The sequence below is a fragment of the Leguminivora glycinivorella genome, chromosome Z, assembly GCF_023078275.1.
Source record: "Leguminivora glycinivorella isolate SPB_JAAS2020 chromosome Z, LegGlyc_1.1, whole genome shotgun sequence".
Lineage (NCBI taxonomy): Eukaryota > Metazoa > Arthropoda > Insecta > Lepidoptera > Tortricidae > Leguminivora > Leguminivora glycinivorella.
The window spans coordinates 11,043,187-11,062,824 of record NC_062998.1 but is presented as its reverse complement, the minus strand read 5'-3'; the positions used below and the strand labels follow the sequence as shown (position 1 = coordinate 11,062,824).

Here is a 19,638-nt window from a genome sequence, read left to right as displayed (position 1 = left end):
TTTTTGTCACTAAGAAAATAATGTGTTAATTTTGCACTAAACTATTTATCGATAATAAAGTGATTTTTTATATAACTCACATATTTTACTATTAGACCTATACTAAAATTATTAAGAAAAATAAATTCAGCAGTAATAACAATGATGATTTGATGTGACATTTAAAACATTGACCCGTAGTAGCAATAAATTGATAATATAAAGGTAGGTACATAATATTATGATAAAAAAACTGTAATTTTTCTAACCACATAAAGCCAGGAATCCCGCGGCATATCCATACTAGCATAATGTTTGAGGTCATTCACCCCGTGTGGCATCCAAACCCCCGATTACTGTACATTACGATACAAGTGCGTAAAAAAGGAAGTTCGAAACGAGTGGCGATAAATTAAAACGGGACCGAAGGGAGTGTTTTAAATCGACACGAGTTATGAATTTCCTTTTCGCACGTGTAGTTGACTACGGAACCCTAAAAAGGGTCAAGTAGCCTATATGTTCAATCATATGTATCAATATCATCCCCCATGAACATGCAACACAGAGGAGTTGCAACTACAAATAAGATCTTTCGACCCGGCACCGCAGCAAACGTGTTACTGTTAAGGTTTAAAGCTACAAATTTAATACATTCCTGTAAATGGCCAGTGAAGTTGACTTCGTTCGATGTGTAGCAACATCGGAAGATCGCACAAAAAGATATCTGACACAATCTTATTTCTAGAGTCATAAGACCTTATCAGACATTTATACAGATGTCTTTTTGTGCGATGATATTGCCGATGACTGTACTTAACACACTGGTGGCAAACAAGGGCGAAGTTTGGTAATGTTGCACCCTTTCGCCCGACGGCTTGAACGTCGGCAATGGTAGCTTAGCTCATCACTGAATACTGATCATAATTGATAAGATCTACAATTCTACAATAAATTTCAAATATGGAGAGCTGTATTATTTCTTACAATAGTCAGTCCAATTGTTAGGTATATTATTACTTTTAATAATATTCTTAACTTAATACATTTATATAAAATTATAAATTTGTAATCCTACCACACCATTCTATCGATAGTAATGGGTACAACTCGAAAGACATTGAAAGAAATTATCAAATTGTGTGGTAATTATTACAAAATAAAACAGATCAACATTGACTTCCATAGCTTGGAAGTAATTTTCACATTGTATATATGTACATATACTACCACGACCACTAACAAGAAAATGATCTTACTTACTAAATATTTTTTTGATGTGTCTGCATTTTAAGACCGACGCTCTGGCGAATAACTAACGAGTATGTATGAATTTTTTGAAACGAACGTTTCTAAACAAAGGCATTGTTCCTTTTGTGTTGAGCGGGAGCTTCTGTTTAGGCACGTGCTAAGACAACAAGTTAGTTTAAAAAGCAACTGTATCCTGATAATTGTAAGGTTCAAATCTGTGCAGTAGCAAATTTGAGATAGATTGTTTTGGAAATGTGAAGCGATAGACCACACCGGTATAGTTGCAAGTACACAGCGCTTCTAATACATACTTTGATACTTGGTGGTGGTGGTGTAAGTAATGAAACACGTAGGTATATCACTGTTATTTTTTATTAATGATTTTGTTAACAATCAACAATTATATATAGCAATATATAAATAATTAATTACATAAATATTAGGTACAAGTCTTGATATATAAAATAACATAAATAACTAAACAAACCGTAATTTAAATTATTAGGAATGTTTGTCTAACAATTAGGAATATAAAAAAATCAATAAAAAAAATTAAATTGTAATAACTACAGTAAAAACAAATAAAATAAATACTTTAGTTACATACAATAAATCTAAATTTCAAAGTATAAATAATACAGTACGAAAAAAATGTGTATGTCTATAGACTTGTACCTAATATTTATGTAATTAATTATTTATATATTGCTATATACAATTGTTGATTGTTAACAAAATCATTAATAAAAAATAACAGTGATATACCTACGTGTTTCATTACTTACACCACCACCACCAAGTATCAAAGTATTAGAAGCGCTGTGTACTTGCAACTATACCGGTGTGGTCTATCGCTTCACATTTCCAAAACAATCTATCTCAAATTTGCTCCTGCACAGATTTGAACCTTACAATTATCAGGATACAGTTGCTTTTTAAATTAACTTGTTGTCTTAGCACGTGCCTAAACAGAAGCTCTTGCTCAACACAAAAGGAACAATGCCTTTGTTTAGAAACGTTCGTTTCAAAAAATTCATACTATAGTATACACTGTAAAGTGTCAAACACCAGGCAGGCAATTATGGTCGCGCGATAAGTGATAAAATAGCAGGCCGTCCCTATCGCACTATTTGTAAGTGCGATAGGGACGGCCTGATATTTTATCGTCTATCGCGCGACCATGCTTCCCGTGCAGGACTACCAACGACTATCGGCAAATAATATTATATATTATGTATTAGGATATTTAAGATGGGCGTTACGTGACCTTTCCATACATTATTTTAGACGTTTCCTATAAACGTTGTCATGCATGATTGATGTTTGTAAGGAAATATTTTATAGACGTAAAACGATAAGGCATAATTGAAATTAAACATCGCCTTCAGCGGTCATCGCCATAAAACATTATGATTGCATAACTTAAAACTTGGACATAATATGAGTGTAAGGTATCTAGTAAAACGTCCCACTTTGTCGGTTACCATTAAGGCGAGATTTACTTGTATCTTTATATGAATAAACTGAGCGGCTTTATAGCAATCGACAAAGTAGGACGTTTTCCCGTGCACACTCACATTAACTTTGCCTAGACTTTATAATACCTACGTAACGACATTTGCATCATAAATAGCCGACTCTAGGCAGATAGACACAGGCACCCTCTTTTTACAACACACTCTTTTAGCTCCTGGGTTTTGAAATGCTTGACCGCATTTCAGGCCCGGATTTAGAGACCTTGGTACGGCATTTGAACTACGAGAAGCCCCACTACATACCACCGCACCCTTCCTCAAAAGAACAAGTTTACTGGGCCCCTAGGCTCGGACCTTTTGCGATTAAGGGGAAATCGGATCTCGATCCCAGTGCGCCTTCACTAATAACAAAAAGGGTGAAACGCCTGAGTGGAGTGGTTTTAGCGGAATAGGGCCAGTTTAGCCCCTCTCGCTAGGGGGTAGGAAGGAAACTCAAATCGTGTGTACAGTCCGACCATAAAGCGTAGAAATTAAATAAAATGGAACTAACATGCTATCACAAGGTGTCTTGTCATAGTTGTCAAATATTGACGCGTAAATTTAAATTGTTAACAATTTATTATAAATTAACGATATTTACCAGCAGGCCTAGCACATGATGGCCGCGGGAGTATGTCGCCGCGAGATAGACTACCTGTCCTTATGTCATTAATACAATTAGACAAAGACGTGTCATCTATCTCGCGGCGACATACTCCCGCGGCCATCATGTGCTAGGCCTACTGGATTACTACTTAGTCACTACCAAAGAGGATCGAGTATTATAAAGAGTTACTGTCCAAGTAAAATGTGTTATCACAGTGCATAGACTGCCATCTCTCGACACAAGCTTAAAACTTTTGAACCTCAGTTTTGACAATTTGGCCCATATTGCTAGCATAATATGTGTTAAAATGTCAAATAGGTATTAATATTAGCGCCATCTAGCCGAGCGTTCCCCAAAGGTATAACGCCATCTAGGCCACCGTACCTTTTTCTCTAAGGCTTTGAGGTACGTTTTTTTCTTAGACTTTATCCGTCTATACGGAGTTAAATATGTCTTTGTCACTACTTATTGAATAAATGTTTTTGATTTTTTGTTATTTTTGATTCCTTTGACGAAAGTTGTTAAAAATCTAGTCCAAATGAATGAAACTATTGACTTTTGTTCGATTTAGGGCCAGTTGCATCAACCACATTTGACAGACTCATCATCGTCACGCAGCAGGCGTCTATGGAACTTCTCATACAATAAACTTTAACGGTGACAGACGGTTTGGTGGAACCGACCATTAGACGATGTTTAATAACGAACTGCTAATATGTCGGGTATGTACCTTCTAAATTATTTTGTTGTATTTATGAACCGAGGCACAGACAGATGTAAAATTTTTAACAAATTGACCCGTTTTTATGCAGTTTCGCTATCGTAAATTATCGTAAATATTTGGAGGAGTTTTGGAGCGTTGACATGTCATATAGTGCGATTGCCGTTTCTTGATATTTAATCACGTGAACGATCAACAGGCTTTTTATTAAAAAAAATCGACGACGACCTGCCTCATACGCAACAATATTCGATAATATTTTTTCCTGGAAATAATGTTTTGCTAATTTTTCAATTTAAGGGAAATCTGAGAGTGCTGTTAAGATAATAAAGAAAGGAAGTACGAATAACAAGTTTGAATCACCTACAAAGCACAGGAAATAATACTTGGATAAAAATGGAAGAAGAATACTTGAATGAGATAGATAAGGATTATCTGTGTTGACTTTGATTTGTTACATTAAAAGAAGAAATTTGAAAAATCTTTTTCTTTTCGTTTTATTATCTTTCTTTCTGTAAGAATATGTATCAAAAAGTAAACCGATGTAATTAGAATAGAACTAAACCGTTAGATGTATTCAATATCTCATAACTATGTATACCTATTAATTACTATCTTCATTCCGTGGCTTTGCCTGGCTTGACTTATAAAAACTACCCTATGTATGTTTCTTCTCCGGACCTGAAACTGTCTCCATAAAAAAAATCATCGAAATCGGGTTTAGGGTTGCGTTAGGGATAGTTGCGATTGCCATACCCTCGGCAATCGAGATAGGTATTTTAAGTTTTTATTAGACATATCAAGCAAGTATCAATGTCGATCATGTCCTCGATCCATCGATCTATTCAGTTTTGCCGGCTAAAGCACAGTGGCGCCCTCATTTATTTTCTACTCTTTTTGGTCGCACTGTACATGCATTCCCTCTCCTTCGAAAAAACGTGGTAGTAAATTAATTATCATACGAAAGTTACACGCCTTCGGTGACGTCACATCGCGGACACTGGCGGTCAAATATTCAAATATATGAAAGAGGCGCGTTTCTACCACACATTCTAAGCTCGTGTAGGTGAACGCGTACCATGTTTGTACGAGTGAGATATGACAGGTCGACTGTTCGCGTTTTTGATATGCGGTAACTGTGAGGTAATCGAGAGGGGGTGGGCGGCACTTTCAGCGGGGAGCGGGAGTGGCCATACTGTACGACAGTACTCTTTATTATACTGTCGTGACGTCGACCACGACGTTCGCCACCCTGGTCAGGAGGGGCCCGATGTTGTCTTTGGGGACGGTGTTCCATTTTTCCTTTAGACATCTTTCTGCCGATGCGTGAGACGATGTTTCGCCTGAAACAGGATGAGAAAATAACAGGTTAGAGAGACAGAAAAAATTAGCTTGAACCTATGTTTTCAAAAGTATTACGCCGCTTTAAAAATAGATTTAGATTCTTTAGACTCTAAAGTTTAGAGATTAAACTAAAGCAGTCGTCGTTACTGAAGACATTCTCTTTTTTTGTTAGTATTATGTAAGTCTAAGAACATACGCATATACATACCTGAATTGTGGCGTTTGGCGGTATTCAAAGTGAAGAATATGGCGCCCTTCCTAACCAATGGCTGGTAGCCTGGTACTCATCGCAGTAGTAATAGGCCATGGCGAGTGTCGATGGGACGGGCGCCACGTCCTCGACTAAGAGCACTGCCGCCAAGCCTATGTCGTCCTGGTACAGTCAACAACACAGCTGTGAATAAAGACAAAGAAAAATATGTATACAGAACTTTATAACTTGTGCATTAAGGTGTGTATACATATTTTTGGCACTTTGTCTGTATTCACAGCTGTGTTGTTGACTGTACGCGCAGTATCGTGTGAACCAAGACACACAGTACACTTACCTGAATTGTGGCATTTGGCGGTATTCAGTGTGAAGAATATGGCGCTCTTCCTCACGAGTGGCTGGTACTCATCGCAGTAATAATGGAAGGCCATGGCGAGCGGCGACGGGACGAGTGCTACGTCTTTGACCAGGAGCACTCCCGTCTTGGCTATGTCCTCCTGGTACGCGCACACCAGTTGCGAGTGACTGCCCATGTCTAAGTCGGCGCCGTCTACAACTCGGTGCTTGGATGGGGTCGTGTCGTTGCCTACAAAAACCGAAACTTTAATGATCAATTGATCACATACTACCAATCATTATGGAAATAAAATACCTAAGTTTTAAATAAATTGCATATTGCGCCTTATTGAATTTCATAACTGATAGGAAAGACGGATTCTTAACTGTGTAAGCTCATTTAACAGTAAAATTGAAATTTGAAAGAAAGAAAAAGCATTTATTAGCACAAATACATACTTATAACCAGGGCCCGTAACTTTCATGCCGATGACATAAATTTGACGTCACGCTGCATATAAGATGATTCAGAAGTTTTATTGAATAATTAATCATTATCCATCAATCATTTTAATCATGACTTCAGTACTAACCTATCAAATAGGTATTAATTATTCCACGTATGAGCTTACTTTTGAAGTCATTTGTACATGAATTAATTGGTTGATGAATAATGATTAATTATTACAATAAAATTATTTGAATCAATATGCAGCGTGACTTTAAATTGATGTCACCGGTTTGAAAGCATTACGGGCCCTGCTTATAACTATCTTAAACTAAAACTAATTACACAAAATTATAAGTTGCGCTAAATGGTCACATGATGTGACCTAACCGGGGATATGTTAGCTGTTAGAATGCAAACTTACGTAAAAATTTGGCCGTATTTGATACCACGTGATCAACGAAGCCGTAAAATTTGCCGGGATTGTAATCTTTTTTCTGGCTGTTATAAAGAAATATAAAACAGCTAGTGTCCTCCCTCTCAAATATTGTTGATATTCCTAAAAATTAAGACATTGTTTGGTATGCACGTAAAAACCAATAATTCTCATCTGCTGTTTTCAAGATAATTAAGTAGGTAACTGGCATTGTGGGTCAGCATAGAGGGGCAAGACTACAGGCAATCGATTCTTGATTTGATAGCGTAGGTAGCTAATCCATAGCGGGCGGTATTCAATTCTTCGCAAGGCAATAATAAAATTGGGTGTTAGGCCGTGATCGAGGTGTCGTTTCGCCCACGCTTAGCTTCGCCACTTGTCACAAATAGCGGGAAAGATAAACTTACATAGAGCACTTAATACATACAATGAAGTTACCTGCTTGTAACTGTAGAATTGAGTCGTCTGTTACTCTATACTTCGCTCCCAATTCATGTAGATCTCGTCGAAATTTCATTTCATCATACCTATCCTGCTGGTTTGATGAGCTAAAGAATTGATAATAATATGCAGCGCATAATATTGTCAGCAGGCCGAATAAGAATTTGGTTACGTTTCCTGAGGACTCTTGTTCTCTTTCTCTAGTTGACTGGTTTATTCTGTGTGAAATATTTGGAGATCTGCTGGAAAAGCTGGAGTTCCGGCTGTCATTGCTTCTATTGCCGAGTGGCGGAGGCGACACTGAGCCGGACTTGTGGATATGTTGGATAGGCGTCCGCCATACATCAAAGTCGTCACTGTAATATGAACGTGACGGGAGTGTGGCGGGTAAGGATTTGGCTAGGACACCGCTGTAACGAAACAGACATGAACCGCTCACAACTTATTCACCTTGTACTGATACTATTTACGGAAACTAGGAAGCGGAATCATAGAAAAGCAAATAATGTTTAATGCAACTTAATGGCAACAAAGAAGAAGAAAAAAGATTTGATTAAATGTAAATAAAATGGGTAGTTATGAAGTATACAGAGTGATAGTCATGAGCTATTGATGATCGTTTCGTTATAATAGATCAAAATATATAGAAAAGTAATGAAAATAAGTAGTGGATAATATAAAATTATACTAAAATTAAATATGATTTACGTGAGGAAATATGTTGTACACTTCTACAGTCAACTTCAAAGGAATGTTACCTCCACATATGTATTTGTATGCATGCAAAGTTATTAGCCGGGTCCACATCCACACTGGGCGCACGCCTCGCGTCGCGAGGAAAACGTCCATGCTGATGCGCGCACGTTTGCCCCGGCCGATTAAAGGGCCTGGCCGGACTGCCATGGTAAAATCGCCCCTGGCTAAATATGAAATATTGATATGCAGATTATTCGTATTGTTACTACATGTGCTACTACTGGATATTATGCCTCAAACTGTTTCCGTTTACGAAAAAAATTAAAAAAAAAGAAATTTAGTTTTTTATTTTTTCTTTAAAACCGCGTATCCGATTGACTTGTTCTTTGGATATTTTATAGATATATTAGGGATACATCAATTAAAAAAATATTTACTTCCTGACTTTTTGTTAAGTACATTTTTTTTTAATTTATGTTTTAAATTTTTTTTTTACCACATACGAGTTAGCGACACCTACTATATTTTCATATAATAATCGCCATTTTATACTCTATTACATATATTTTTATCAAAAATATTAGTTTGGATCAAGAATGTCAAAATAAGTTATTTATATATTACTAGTATTACCCTTTAGTACGTTGCTCCTGGAAAGTGATGTATGAAAATTTTGGCATAATTAATGGAAGATTTTTTTTAAATTGGGATATGTAGATTATAGGCCGAAGTTATTTTTCATCAAAACTTCCCCACCCCTCCCCTCTCCCCCCCCTTAAAGAGCCGAAAATGCGATTTTTCTCGATTTCTGACAAAACCGATGAAGATACAGAAAAAGCGTGTAGGATAGCACTTATAGTTTTCGCGCAATCCGTCACGAAAGTTGCTCCTTTCTGCAATTTTCTTTAAAAAATATTAAAGTGTTCTCCCAAAATGCTTACGAAATTTGTTTGATACGACTAAAATATTGTAAACTCATGACTATAATAAAATTAAGGGGATAAATCACTACCATGGATGGGACTTGAACTCACGGCTTCCGGATAGAAACTCGAGGGCTCTACCAACTGAGCCAACAAAAGCTCATCCCTAGTTTCTAGCGAATCTTTCAGCTTTCTACTATATGAATCAATGGTACCCCTAGCGTCATTTATCTATCATATCTATCAATCTAGAGGCCGTGAGTTCAAGTCCCGCCCATGGTAGTGATTTTTTCCCCTGAAATTCATTCTGAGTTTATAATATTTTAGTACTATCAAACCGACGATTTCGTAAGCATTTAAGGAGAAAACTTATCATTCATTAAAGAAAATTGCAGAAAGGAGCAACTTTCGTGACGGATTGCGCGAAAACTATAAGTCCTAGCACTAAAGTGTTTATGAGAGATTTGTAGTAAATTCATTAAGGATTACTTCGTTCCTGCACGCTTTTTCTGTATCTTCATCGGTTTTGTCAGAAATCGAGAAAAATCGCATTTTCGGCTCTTTAAGGGGGGGTAGAGGGGTGACGCAGAGGGGGGAGGGTTGATGAAAAATAACTTCGGCCTATAATCTACATATCCCAATTTTAAAAAAATCTTCCATTAATTATGCCAAAATTTTCATACATCACTTTCCAGGAGCAACGTACAACGTACTAATACTCTCTCTCTCTCTCTCTTTAGCCTGATTCTACCCTTCGGGTGTAGGCACGGCAAAGGGTAATACTAGTAATATATAAATAACTTATTTTGACATTCTTGATCCAAACTAATATTTTTGATAAAAATATATGTAATATAGAGTATAAAATGGCGATTATTATATGAAAATATAGTTGGTGTCGCTAACTCGTATGTGGTAAAAAAAAAAAATTAAAACATAAATTTAAAAAAAATGTACTTAACAAAAAGTCAGGAAGTAAATTTTTTTTAATTGATGTATCCCTAATATATCTATAAAATATCCAAATAACAAGTCAATCGGATACGCGGTTTTAAAGAAAAAAATAAAAAACAAAATTTCTTTTTTTTTAATTTTTTTCGTAAACGGAAATAGTTTGAGGCATAATATCCAGTAGTAGTACATGTAGTTGTAGTAACAATACGAATAATCCTGCATATCAATATTTCATATTTAGCCAGGGGCAATTTTACCATGGCAGTCCGGCCAGGCCCTTTATTCGGCAAGATGGCGGCCCTCGGTCAGCTGTTCAGAATAGTTCTGCAAATATTTATTTTCATGGCACGTAATTCGTTCAGAGCAAATTTTCTCGGGCGAGGCAAACGTGCGCGCATGAGCACGGGCTTTTTCCTCGCGAGGCGTGCAGCCTGTGTGGACCCGGCTAATAAGTATTGCTGACTGTACCTATTAGTGTTTAATACAAGGCGTCTCCTGTAACAATGCACAAATAATTTAAACAGGTGTGTCGTGTTAAAGTAAGATGCAGGTACAGGTACCCCATTTTCGCTTATGTAAAAAATGACGCTCTAACAGGTTATACCCACAGTCAGCTGTTCAAAATAGTTCTACACGAGAGCACATATTTATTGCCGTTAATCGTGAAAGATTTACTTTTCTTTTTAATCCTTATTCAAAAGAAAATGCAAAAACCACGAATTACTTGCCACGGAAATAAATATGTACAGAACTATTTTGAACAGCTCTGACCGAGGGCCGCCATCTTGCTGAGCAAATTTGCTCGGGCGAGGCAAACGTGTGCGAATGAGCACGGACGTTTTCCTTACGAGGCGTGCGGCCAGTGTGGACCTGGCTAATAACCAACTTCTATGTTATCAACATTTCTTCTAAACTAGTTAGTTATACAAAATCATCATCCTCCTTGCGTTATCACGGCATTTGCCACGGCTCATAGCCTAGTTTGTTATACAAAATGTATTCTATACTATTGTGTCTCTAGGACAATGGGACAGAATGTTACACAAACAGGTTGATAATTTATAGTTTACAGTTTATTGTCATTTTAAGATAAAACAATTAAATCATTAACAAATAAACTTTGTTCAAAACTATATGATTTGTGACTTTTTAAAATGCGTCCTGTTTAAGGTTCCGTACCAATAAGGTAATATCTAATTTGGAATAGTTATGGAAATTGTTAACCTCTACAATTTTTATTTATTTATTAATATTAACTATAGAAAATGGCCAATATGAAAGGGGGGCAAGCTGTAAATCTCAAGTTACTAGGTCAAGTGGGATATCGTTAAAAAGAGCTCAAATTGTACATATCAAACCTAATTATTATTATTTTTTTGTTGTGGAAATAAACTATTTTTAAAGAAAAATGTTTAAAAAAAATACGGACCCACTTTTATCTCCGAAGTTTCCCGACGAAAAGTTATGATTTTTTTACACGACATTAGTTTTATAACAATTATTACAGTAAAAATAAAATCATATCTGTATCTTGGAAACTGTTTTTTTATTCATTAAAAACCCCTCAGATTTTAATTTTCAATTTACCCACCCTTGTAAACATCCACGAGTACCATACTTGACATTTATAAGAGATTTTATATAAATCACCTACATTCAAATAAAATAATAAAAAATGTTGAATTTGGTTAACATTGTGCATTAGAGTACCTATTTATCACGAAGCGCTGGTAGCCTAGCGGTAGGTACCTGCGACTTTCGTTCCGAAGGTCGCGGGTTCGAACCCCGGCTCGCACCAATGAGTTTTTCGGAATTTATGTGCGAAATGTCATTTGATATTTGCCAGTCGCTTTTCGGTGAAGGAAAACATCGTAAGGAAATTGGACTAATTCCAATAAGGTCTAGTTTACCCTTCGGGTTGGAAGGTCAGATGGCAGTCGCTTTCGTAAAAACTAGTGCCTACGCCAAATCTTGGGATTCGTTGTCAAAGCGGACCCCAGGCTCCCATGAGCCGTGGCGAATGCCGAGATAACGCAAGGAGGATGAGAGTACCTATTTATATGAGTAACATGAGATTATTTTAACCATTGAAAGTTTGCACAGAACCCTCGGTGGGCGAGTCTGACTCGAACCAAGCCGGTTTTATTAAGTTAATGAGAAAGTAAAAAGAAAAAGCCAAACCAATAACTGCTATCATCACCATACCATACCCATGATACCCATACATGCACATCATCCATCAAGTATTAATATTGTTTGGCAATAAAACTAAAATAAATAGGCTAGTTTTCTATACTTAAAATAATAGTACATTACGATACAGTGCGTAAAAAAGGAAATTCGAAACGAGTGGCGATAAATTAAAACACGACCGAAGGGTGTGTTTTGAATCGACACGAGTTACGAATTTCCTTTTCGCACGTGTATCGTACGACGTTTTTCAGTACAGATAGATGGCCCTCCGAAGTTTCGACCTGCCATATAATGAACCACTTCTCGCACTAATGCGTAAAAAAAACACCATCTGTACTGAAAAATATATTTTTTTTACTCCCGTAGTGTTATTCGTCATTTACAGTGTCGTGCATAGATCTTTAAAACCCTACATAAAAGATGCCCGCCCCCGCCCGGCGCCCCGCGCACCCACGCATACGATATAGCTCTTAAAGCATTGTTAGGAAGGTAAGTGCATGGTCGTAGAAAAAATATTATATGCAACGATGTTTAACTGAGTCAAAAAATACTCGTGGCGTCTTTATTAACAATTTTCGGCTTCGCCTCAAATTGTTACTCACGCCACTCGTCTTTTTTGACCTCACTTAAACGCCAGTTGCATAAAATACTATTTCTGTTTTCATTATATGGCAGGTCGAAACTTCGGAGGGCCATCTGTACTGAAAAACGTCGTACGATACATGTGCGAAAAGGAAATTCGTAACTCGTATCGATTTAAAACACTCCCTTCGGTCGTGTTTTAATTTATCGCCACTCTTTTCGAACTTCCTTTTTTACGCACTTGTATCGTAATGTACTATTATGCAGTGCACGAAATAAAGCACCACATAATTAGAAGAAAAATATGGACAGTAGTTATGTTTAAACATAATTTCTATTTAATAAGTCAAAAAGAAAGATATAAATTCATTTAGAATTGACCGTGATGTCACTCCTCAGTATTTCATAATAATTCCATATTAGCAAATTATTCTGACAGTTCTTAAAAAGAAGCTGATTTGACTAGTACGAGTAGGAAACTAGCCTATTGTACAACATATAAAGCCTAGCTGAACAAAGTGATGACGAACTTGCCCTCAATATAATGTGGTGTTTCAGTGGTATTCATATAGTTTCATTACTACTCTTGACCACATTAAATGGTCTGTAATACATTTACCTATATTCCAAGATTTCTAATGAATTTACTTACTGTTCATCGGAATCATCAGTGTATTGTACATTTGGAGGTGTCATAGAATTTCTTCTTCTCATAGCAAGTGGGCTTGAAGTATGAGAAAATTTGCTGAAAATTAAATAACTGACCATAATTTTTGTTATACACGGTGCTCGTGAGCATAAAGAAAAAAAAGTAAATAAACTTGAGAAATTATTGATAAAAATATATATATATTTTTACTATTTTTGAAAGTATTTTCACATAAAATGTAAGTAAGTAAATGGTTTTCATAAGACTGGCACTTAAAATGTAATTTTTGAAAGGTTTTTACTTCTTACATTACAACCGCCGCCCCAAATCTCAAGGAAGGTGGTTCTCAATTTGTCTGTATTTTTGTTATGTTTGTTCCACAATATCTCCATTGTTACTCGGCTGATTAAAAAAAAATACTTAATGTATATACATACAGATTGGTTCAGTTTTATACTTCCCTGATGATATATTGATGATGGTCAGAACGGAACTCCTTAAATCTAAACGGCACACTTTCAATGACTTTGGTATTTTTATAAGAACAGCTTGCATTTACGTTCAGGACAGTGACTTTTGGTGCAGTGGAACTTCAGATGATGATCAGAACGGAACTCCTCAAATCTGAACAGCACACTTATAGTGACTTTGGTATTTTTTTATAAGAACAGCATCAGCATGCATTTAAGTTCAGAACAGGAACATTTATTTGTTAGGAGATTTGTTCTCTTCGTTATGTTTGTTAAGCATATTGAGTTTGCAAGTCAAATTTTGTCAAGCTCGATTTCATGTAATCGGATTCATGAAGAATTAAGGAAATTCTTCAAACCTTAATGGTACACGTATATTCCTTTTTATCTCCATCAAATAATCAAATATTGATGTTAAAAGCAGTTTTAATAAATACCTACACATTTCTACATAATCCAACATTCGCAAGTACCTTTCACCAGAACCCCAGAAATGGCAGTTTTTTTTCTTAAAAATTATGACATCTATCGATGAAGATAGTGAGACTATTCTCCATAATAGCATCAAATTGTCAAATTGTTGAGTAACAGTAAGTTTTTTTTTTTCAATTGGTAATAACTTTGAAACTAGGCGAAATCACCAAAAGTATATATTATTATAACTCACAACTCACGACTACCTCACTTTGTACAAAATGTCAAACCCTACCCTCATAGTCCATACATATGTCAAACCCTACCCTCATAGTCCATACATAACAGTATAATCTCACATTTTTACTAAGCACACTCACAAATTTTAATATGGGATCAGGAACACAATGTTAAAATCTCTCGCAATGCTCACAAGCACCGTGTATAATTTATATTTAGAATTACAACTTCTGCAAAGCTAGAATGTTCTATATTGAGTAAAATATATACCTTAATAAGAAGCAAGAGAATGAAAACTAATTCAGAGTGTAAACCAAGATTATTTTACAAAATTTTTACAAGAAGGTTATTTTACATAATATGTTAAATGGTCATTGAGCATGGGCTCACTAGTGTGGCACAAATGACTGATATAGCTAATGATGATGGCGCCACCATTTTGATAAAGTTGCAAAAAACTTAGACGGGATTGTAACGATGATTTAAGAGTTGAAGATCTACCTCATGACGTTGTCCACCTCGTCAACACCGTCTGAGCTCCTCTGAGGCTCCTCATCGCTGCTATTGTCATCACCGTATCGCGCCATAACGCTTGCGTCCGCTGACCGGTCCTGACAATGAATGCCTCTTCTTGCCGACGGTATTATCTGACGCCTCCTATTCTGTAAAATGTGTAAAAAACATTAGGCGCAAAACTTCTACGCGATAGAACCTCATGAAAATCATAATACTAACCCCAAAGTCTTGATTTAAAGTCATTTATAAATATTTTACGTTAATGAACTCAGGAAAATTTTAGTATGTACTATAAGTCCGTAAACTTATATTTAGTAATTTGAAAAAGGATAACACAATATTATTTTAGCAGTAAATGCAGGTACATACGTTTACGTTCTGTTCTGTTTAGTGTTTGTCGTTTGATTTGACAATAGACTAGAATAGACCCAGGGATAATAGAAGTATATAAAGCTAGGAACATACTACGAAAACGACCGCGACCGCGACCTATCAGTGTGCACGGAACAAAACATCCAGAGAGCCAGATTTCGATCGGACGTCCGTGCGCTCAAGGCCACGTCCGCGTCCGTCGACCGATAGTTTGCACGGTTAAGCTAGGAACACACTACGCGGACGTCCGTCGTGAATCGACCGCGGACGGGAATCTGGACAATGACATTACACATAACCGTGCAAACTATCGGTTGACGGACGCGGACGTGGCCTTGAGCGCACGGACGTCCGACCGAAATCTGGCTCGCTGGATGTTTTGTTCCGTGCACACTGATCGGTCACGGTCGCGGACGATTTACGACGGACGTCCGCGTAGTGTGTTCCTAGCATGTGTATTTCCATTGTCAATATATAATAGTACAAGTACAGAAGGCCCACTGCTTTGATGTTCATGAAATGCCGCCTTTTTAAATACCTACAAAATCCATACAAAGAAACGAGCCGCACGTGCGCGGCGTCCGGCGATAGGGTTGCCTATGCACTAAAACGAATTAATACTCAGATAAAATGTTATACTATTATATGTATTCAAGTCTTGGGTACTTTCTAGGTATATATACTGTATTTTATATATGTTTGTTCAAGTTCCAACATTACAAGCCTTATTGAACTTTTCTGTGGGACTTAATCAGTAAATGTAGTATTTATTTTATTCATGACACAGAACTAAATCAAGATAGAAGGAAAAAGTGTATCTACTTCGCGTGCGGAAAAGTTAAATAGCGAGCGACATTGTTCGCCGCGCAAGTCAGTCTGCTCCCGACCGCTGCCCGCGAGTGACATACAGTGAAAAATACAAAATGGGTCGGTATTCGATAATTAACTGTTCAAACACCACCAATAAAAGCAAGGGTGTTAAACAAAGTGTTTCCTATCATCGGTAAGTACAATTTGTCCTAAAATATTTTTTATTAAATAAAAAACACGATTTTCCTATTTTTATCATCAAAACATTAGCTGACGTACGGCCGTCAAACTAGTTTTCCATTGCGGCTTTAATTTGACGAGTCCGACTTAGCGTGCGTTTAAAACAAGCGATATAAAAATAGGCTATTCAAACTGTCGAGACAAAGTGAAGGTAGATTTTGTTATTTTGTTCGTCGAACTCACGTCGAACTTAAGAATAGTGGTGCACCACGGAACTATATCGTCATGTATGCTGCGATTTCCTTATTCGATTTAAATCGATTTTGCGAAGCAGTGGAAATTATAATTATGTTTTTATATTGTTATGAAACTATACATATAAAGTACGAGTGAAAAGTAAATTAAACTTTAAAATAGGTTACAGTTACGGTATTAACGTTGAATTTGTGGTCGGCAGAAAAACAAATACAAACATAATACGCTCTATATTTATTATGAATAAAAATAACTCTAAAAATGTGTTAATGGTTAATTATATTTATAAATTACTAAAAGTTGTAACAAATAACATGAGGATAATGCTGTGAGTACATGGTCGATTTTCTTAAAAATATTACGAAATATTAACTAGTATTAATACCTACCTACTAAAATCTTTGTTCCTGGCCTTAGGCAAATTATATACCTACTAGTGAATTGTTTGTCATCACACGAATACAGGTATATACTTACTTCATTTCACAACGAAGATGAACATCCGATATTTTTAACTTCGGCGGGCATCCCGCACGCAAACTCCACAATCGATCGAATGGGTTACGCGGCGACAACGTTCCCATCACTAAAGTACACTCGTGACGTCATAGGCTCGACACAAAACGTTACACGCTCGGTTTCGCTGTTAATCGCCGAGCATTTTCCTTCTATCTTGATTTAGTTCTGTGATTCATGATGTCTATTTAACTAAGTATTATTAGCCATTCGACAAGCGGACATCGCATATGAACCTTAAAAAACTCGCGATGTAAAGTAACAATAGAAAGTGCGAACGTGCATTCCGTGAGAACGCGCGCCACCCCTGAGTAGGCCGCGAACTCGCGGCCGCCAGGATGTACTTGTAGCGCGGCGATAGAATCGCGGAGTGAGCCGCCCCTGCCATTGGACAATGGAAATACCCGTGCAAACTATCGGTCGAATCGTTGGCCACAACGTTGGCAAACGCGAGTGTGGATTCGATACGCAAAAAGAATCCACATCAATTAGCGGCTATCTTTCTCTGTCAGGGAAGCTATAATTGGTAACAAGAACACTGTATATAAAGATTATGAATATGAACATATGGAATTTTAACTAAAATTTATTCAACCGAATATTCTTCTAATCGAAATAATACATTATTTCAATGAAAGTAAAATGGAATCATACAAAGTACAATAATAGAGTAAAAAGAAGCTACAGGATTAAAAGCAGATGATAATTTTTGGGTCTCCGGATTGTCCATTCCTACCAGTTTCTGTGGGAAAAATGGAATTTTTACAATGCTTTTTTCATACACAATCTTTAGTCTTTCGTCCACCCAAGCCCTGAAGCTGTAAGTAGGTAAAATAGTACCCATTTCCTTGTTTATAGCATAATTAGGAGACATTTCTTGAATACAATTCTCAGATCCCTTTACTACTATGCCAACTACTTCATTCCCGAAAATTGCAGGGCCGCCGTAATCTGTGAAACAAGTCTGTTCTTTTGTTTCAATACAGTCAATGAAAACATTCAACTTGTTACCAGGCTGACCCGTAAAACGATGCTCCACGCCGACATATTGAAGATGCTCTGTATAACCGGCTTGCTCGTTAAGTCCGAATCCTAAACACTCCATATCAACTAGGTGCTGAGCGGAAGTGTAGTTGCTTAGTCTAATCTTGGAAGCAACTGAAGAATTGAATTTATGCGTATAAACAACTCCAACATCATGAAGAGATTCTTCACCGCTGTAAGTAGGGAATTTTTCGGTTTTAATAACACTGACTCTCACTGCTCCTGGGGCGTTAATTTTAGAATATAAAGTATTTATTAATACGGCATTGATTTGCTTTTGGATGCATGTCGCTGTGGTTAATATTAAGCCATTGGCGAGTATCGTGCCAGAACATAAATGTGCTTCACTTAGAGATAGCATTGCTGCCATGAAGGGGAACTGCTTGGAAGTCGCGTTTAGAATAGGATGCATATTGTTGTTCTGTCTTCTAGCACTGCATAGTTGAATTCTAGTTTTGTTTTCTGGTTCGATATCCGGAATCTCCATAGCAATATCTTTAGCGTCGTCGTTATCGCCTACGTCGTCATTTACGTCGGCTCGTAAATTATCGACGCTTTTTTTCACATTTTCTGCGTAAGAAATACAGAGAAGCCCTAAAAAGAATATAGTAAAAACACCTTTTTTCATTTTTACGTTTATAAACGATGGCGAAAAATTTACGTCACCTTTTGTCTTATTATTTGCTTCTAGAATAAAAGTGACAATAACTATATTCTTTTTTCGAGATATGTATTGACAGAGATTATGGTCTCTACTTGCAGCCAGTTTGAATAAACTGGTCATGACATAAATATTTAAATAGGTCACCTATTATATATAGTTTTTAGGACTTGCAAATATGTTCAATGACTTATGCTTTTTTGCCACCAATATGGTATAACAACGTGGTTGAAAGTGGTCAACGAAGTTACCTAAAGCCTGACCAGAAATATATGATTTTGATTATTGTCAGGAAGGCGCTGTTATTCTGATCATGAAGAATAGAGATAATAATACCTCTATTCTCCATGATTCTGATGTATGGGGTGACAGTTCAGTATAGTATGAAGAAAATAGTTCTAATGAAATTCCGCAACATGGCGCGTAGTCAAATTTCTGGTCAGGCTTTAATAATTGATGTTGACTTCTGTTAACTGATACCTAAATGTGTCCAAAAAATAAATAAATTAAACAACCTACCACCAATGAAAAGCAAAGGTTAAAGTGCTAACGTACGACCTTGGAATTTTTTGACATGTGAGCGAGAAAGAATTATGTGTGAAATTTAAGAAATGTAGGGGCGATGGTTTATTAAGGACGTTTTGGCAAGTTACTCGTATAAAGATACAAGCAAATATTATTCTTATGGTAACCGACAAAGTGGGCCGTTTCACTAAAGTTCATCACAATTTTTCAATGGTACGATAAACCCTAGCGCCTGCATTTTTTAAAATTTGCCGCTCTTTTAGTGACACGATTTGCTTAACCGTCTATAATTGCTTTATCTGTAGACCTGTTCAAAATTGTGAATCTGTGGATCTTTCCTACATGTCATTCTT

The 19,638-nt window shown here is 36.6% G+C and overlaps 1 protein-coding gene across 5 annotated transcripts; it reads right to left on the bottom strand.

The window, feature by feature from the left end:
• Positions 1–3,675: 3,675 nt before the first annotated feature.
• On the bottom strand, positions 3,676–15,319 carry LOC125241891. 5 transcript variants are annotated; one of them, XM_048150585.1, is made up of 8 exons: positions 15,292–15,319; positions 14,908–15,068; positions 13,286–13,378; positions 10,327–10,353; positions 7,283–7,695; positions 6,833–6,967; positions 5,962–6,210; positions 3,676–5,412 (listed from the first exon to the last, which is right to left on the bottom strand). In XM_048150585.1, the coding sequence occupies exons 2-8, from the start codon at positions 14,991–14,993 to the stop codon at positions 5,285–5,287; spliced, it is 1,131 nt and encodes a 376-aa protein (XP_048006542.1). In that variant the 5' UTR covers positions 14,994–15,068; positions 15,292–15,319; the 3' UTR covers positions 3,676–5,284. The 5 variants fall into 5 exon arrangements, with proteins under 5 accessions (XP_048006542.1, XP_048006539.1, XP_048006544.1 ...); XM_048150582.1 differs by lacking the exon at positions 15,292–15,319 and adding an exon at positions 15,142–15,278; XM_048150587.1 differs by lacking the exons at positions 6,833–6,967; positions 15,292–15,319 and adding an exon at positions 15,142–15,278.
• Between the last annotated feature and the right edge of the window lie 4,319 nt (positions 15,320–19,638).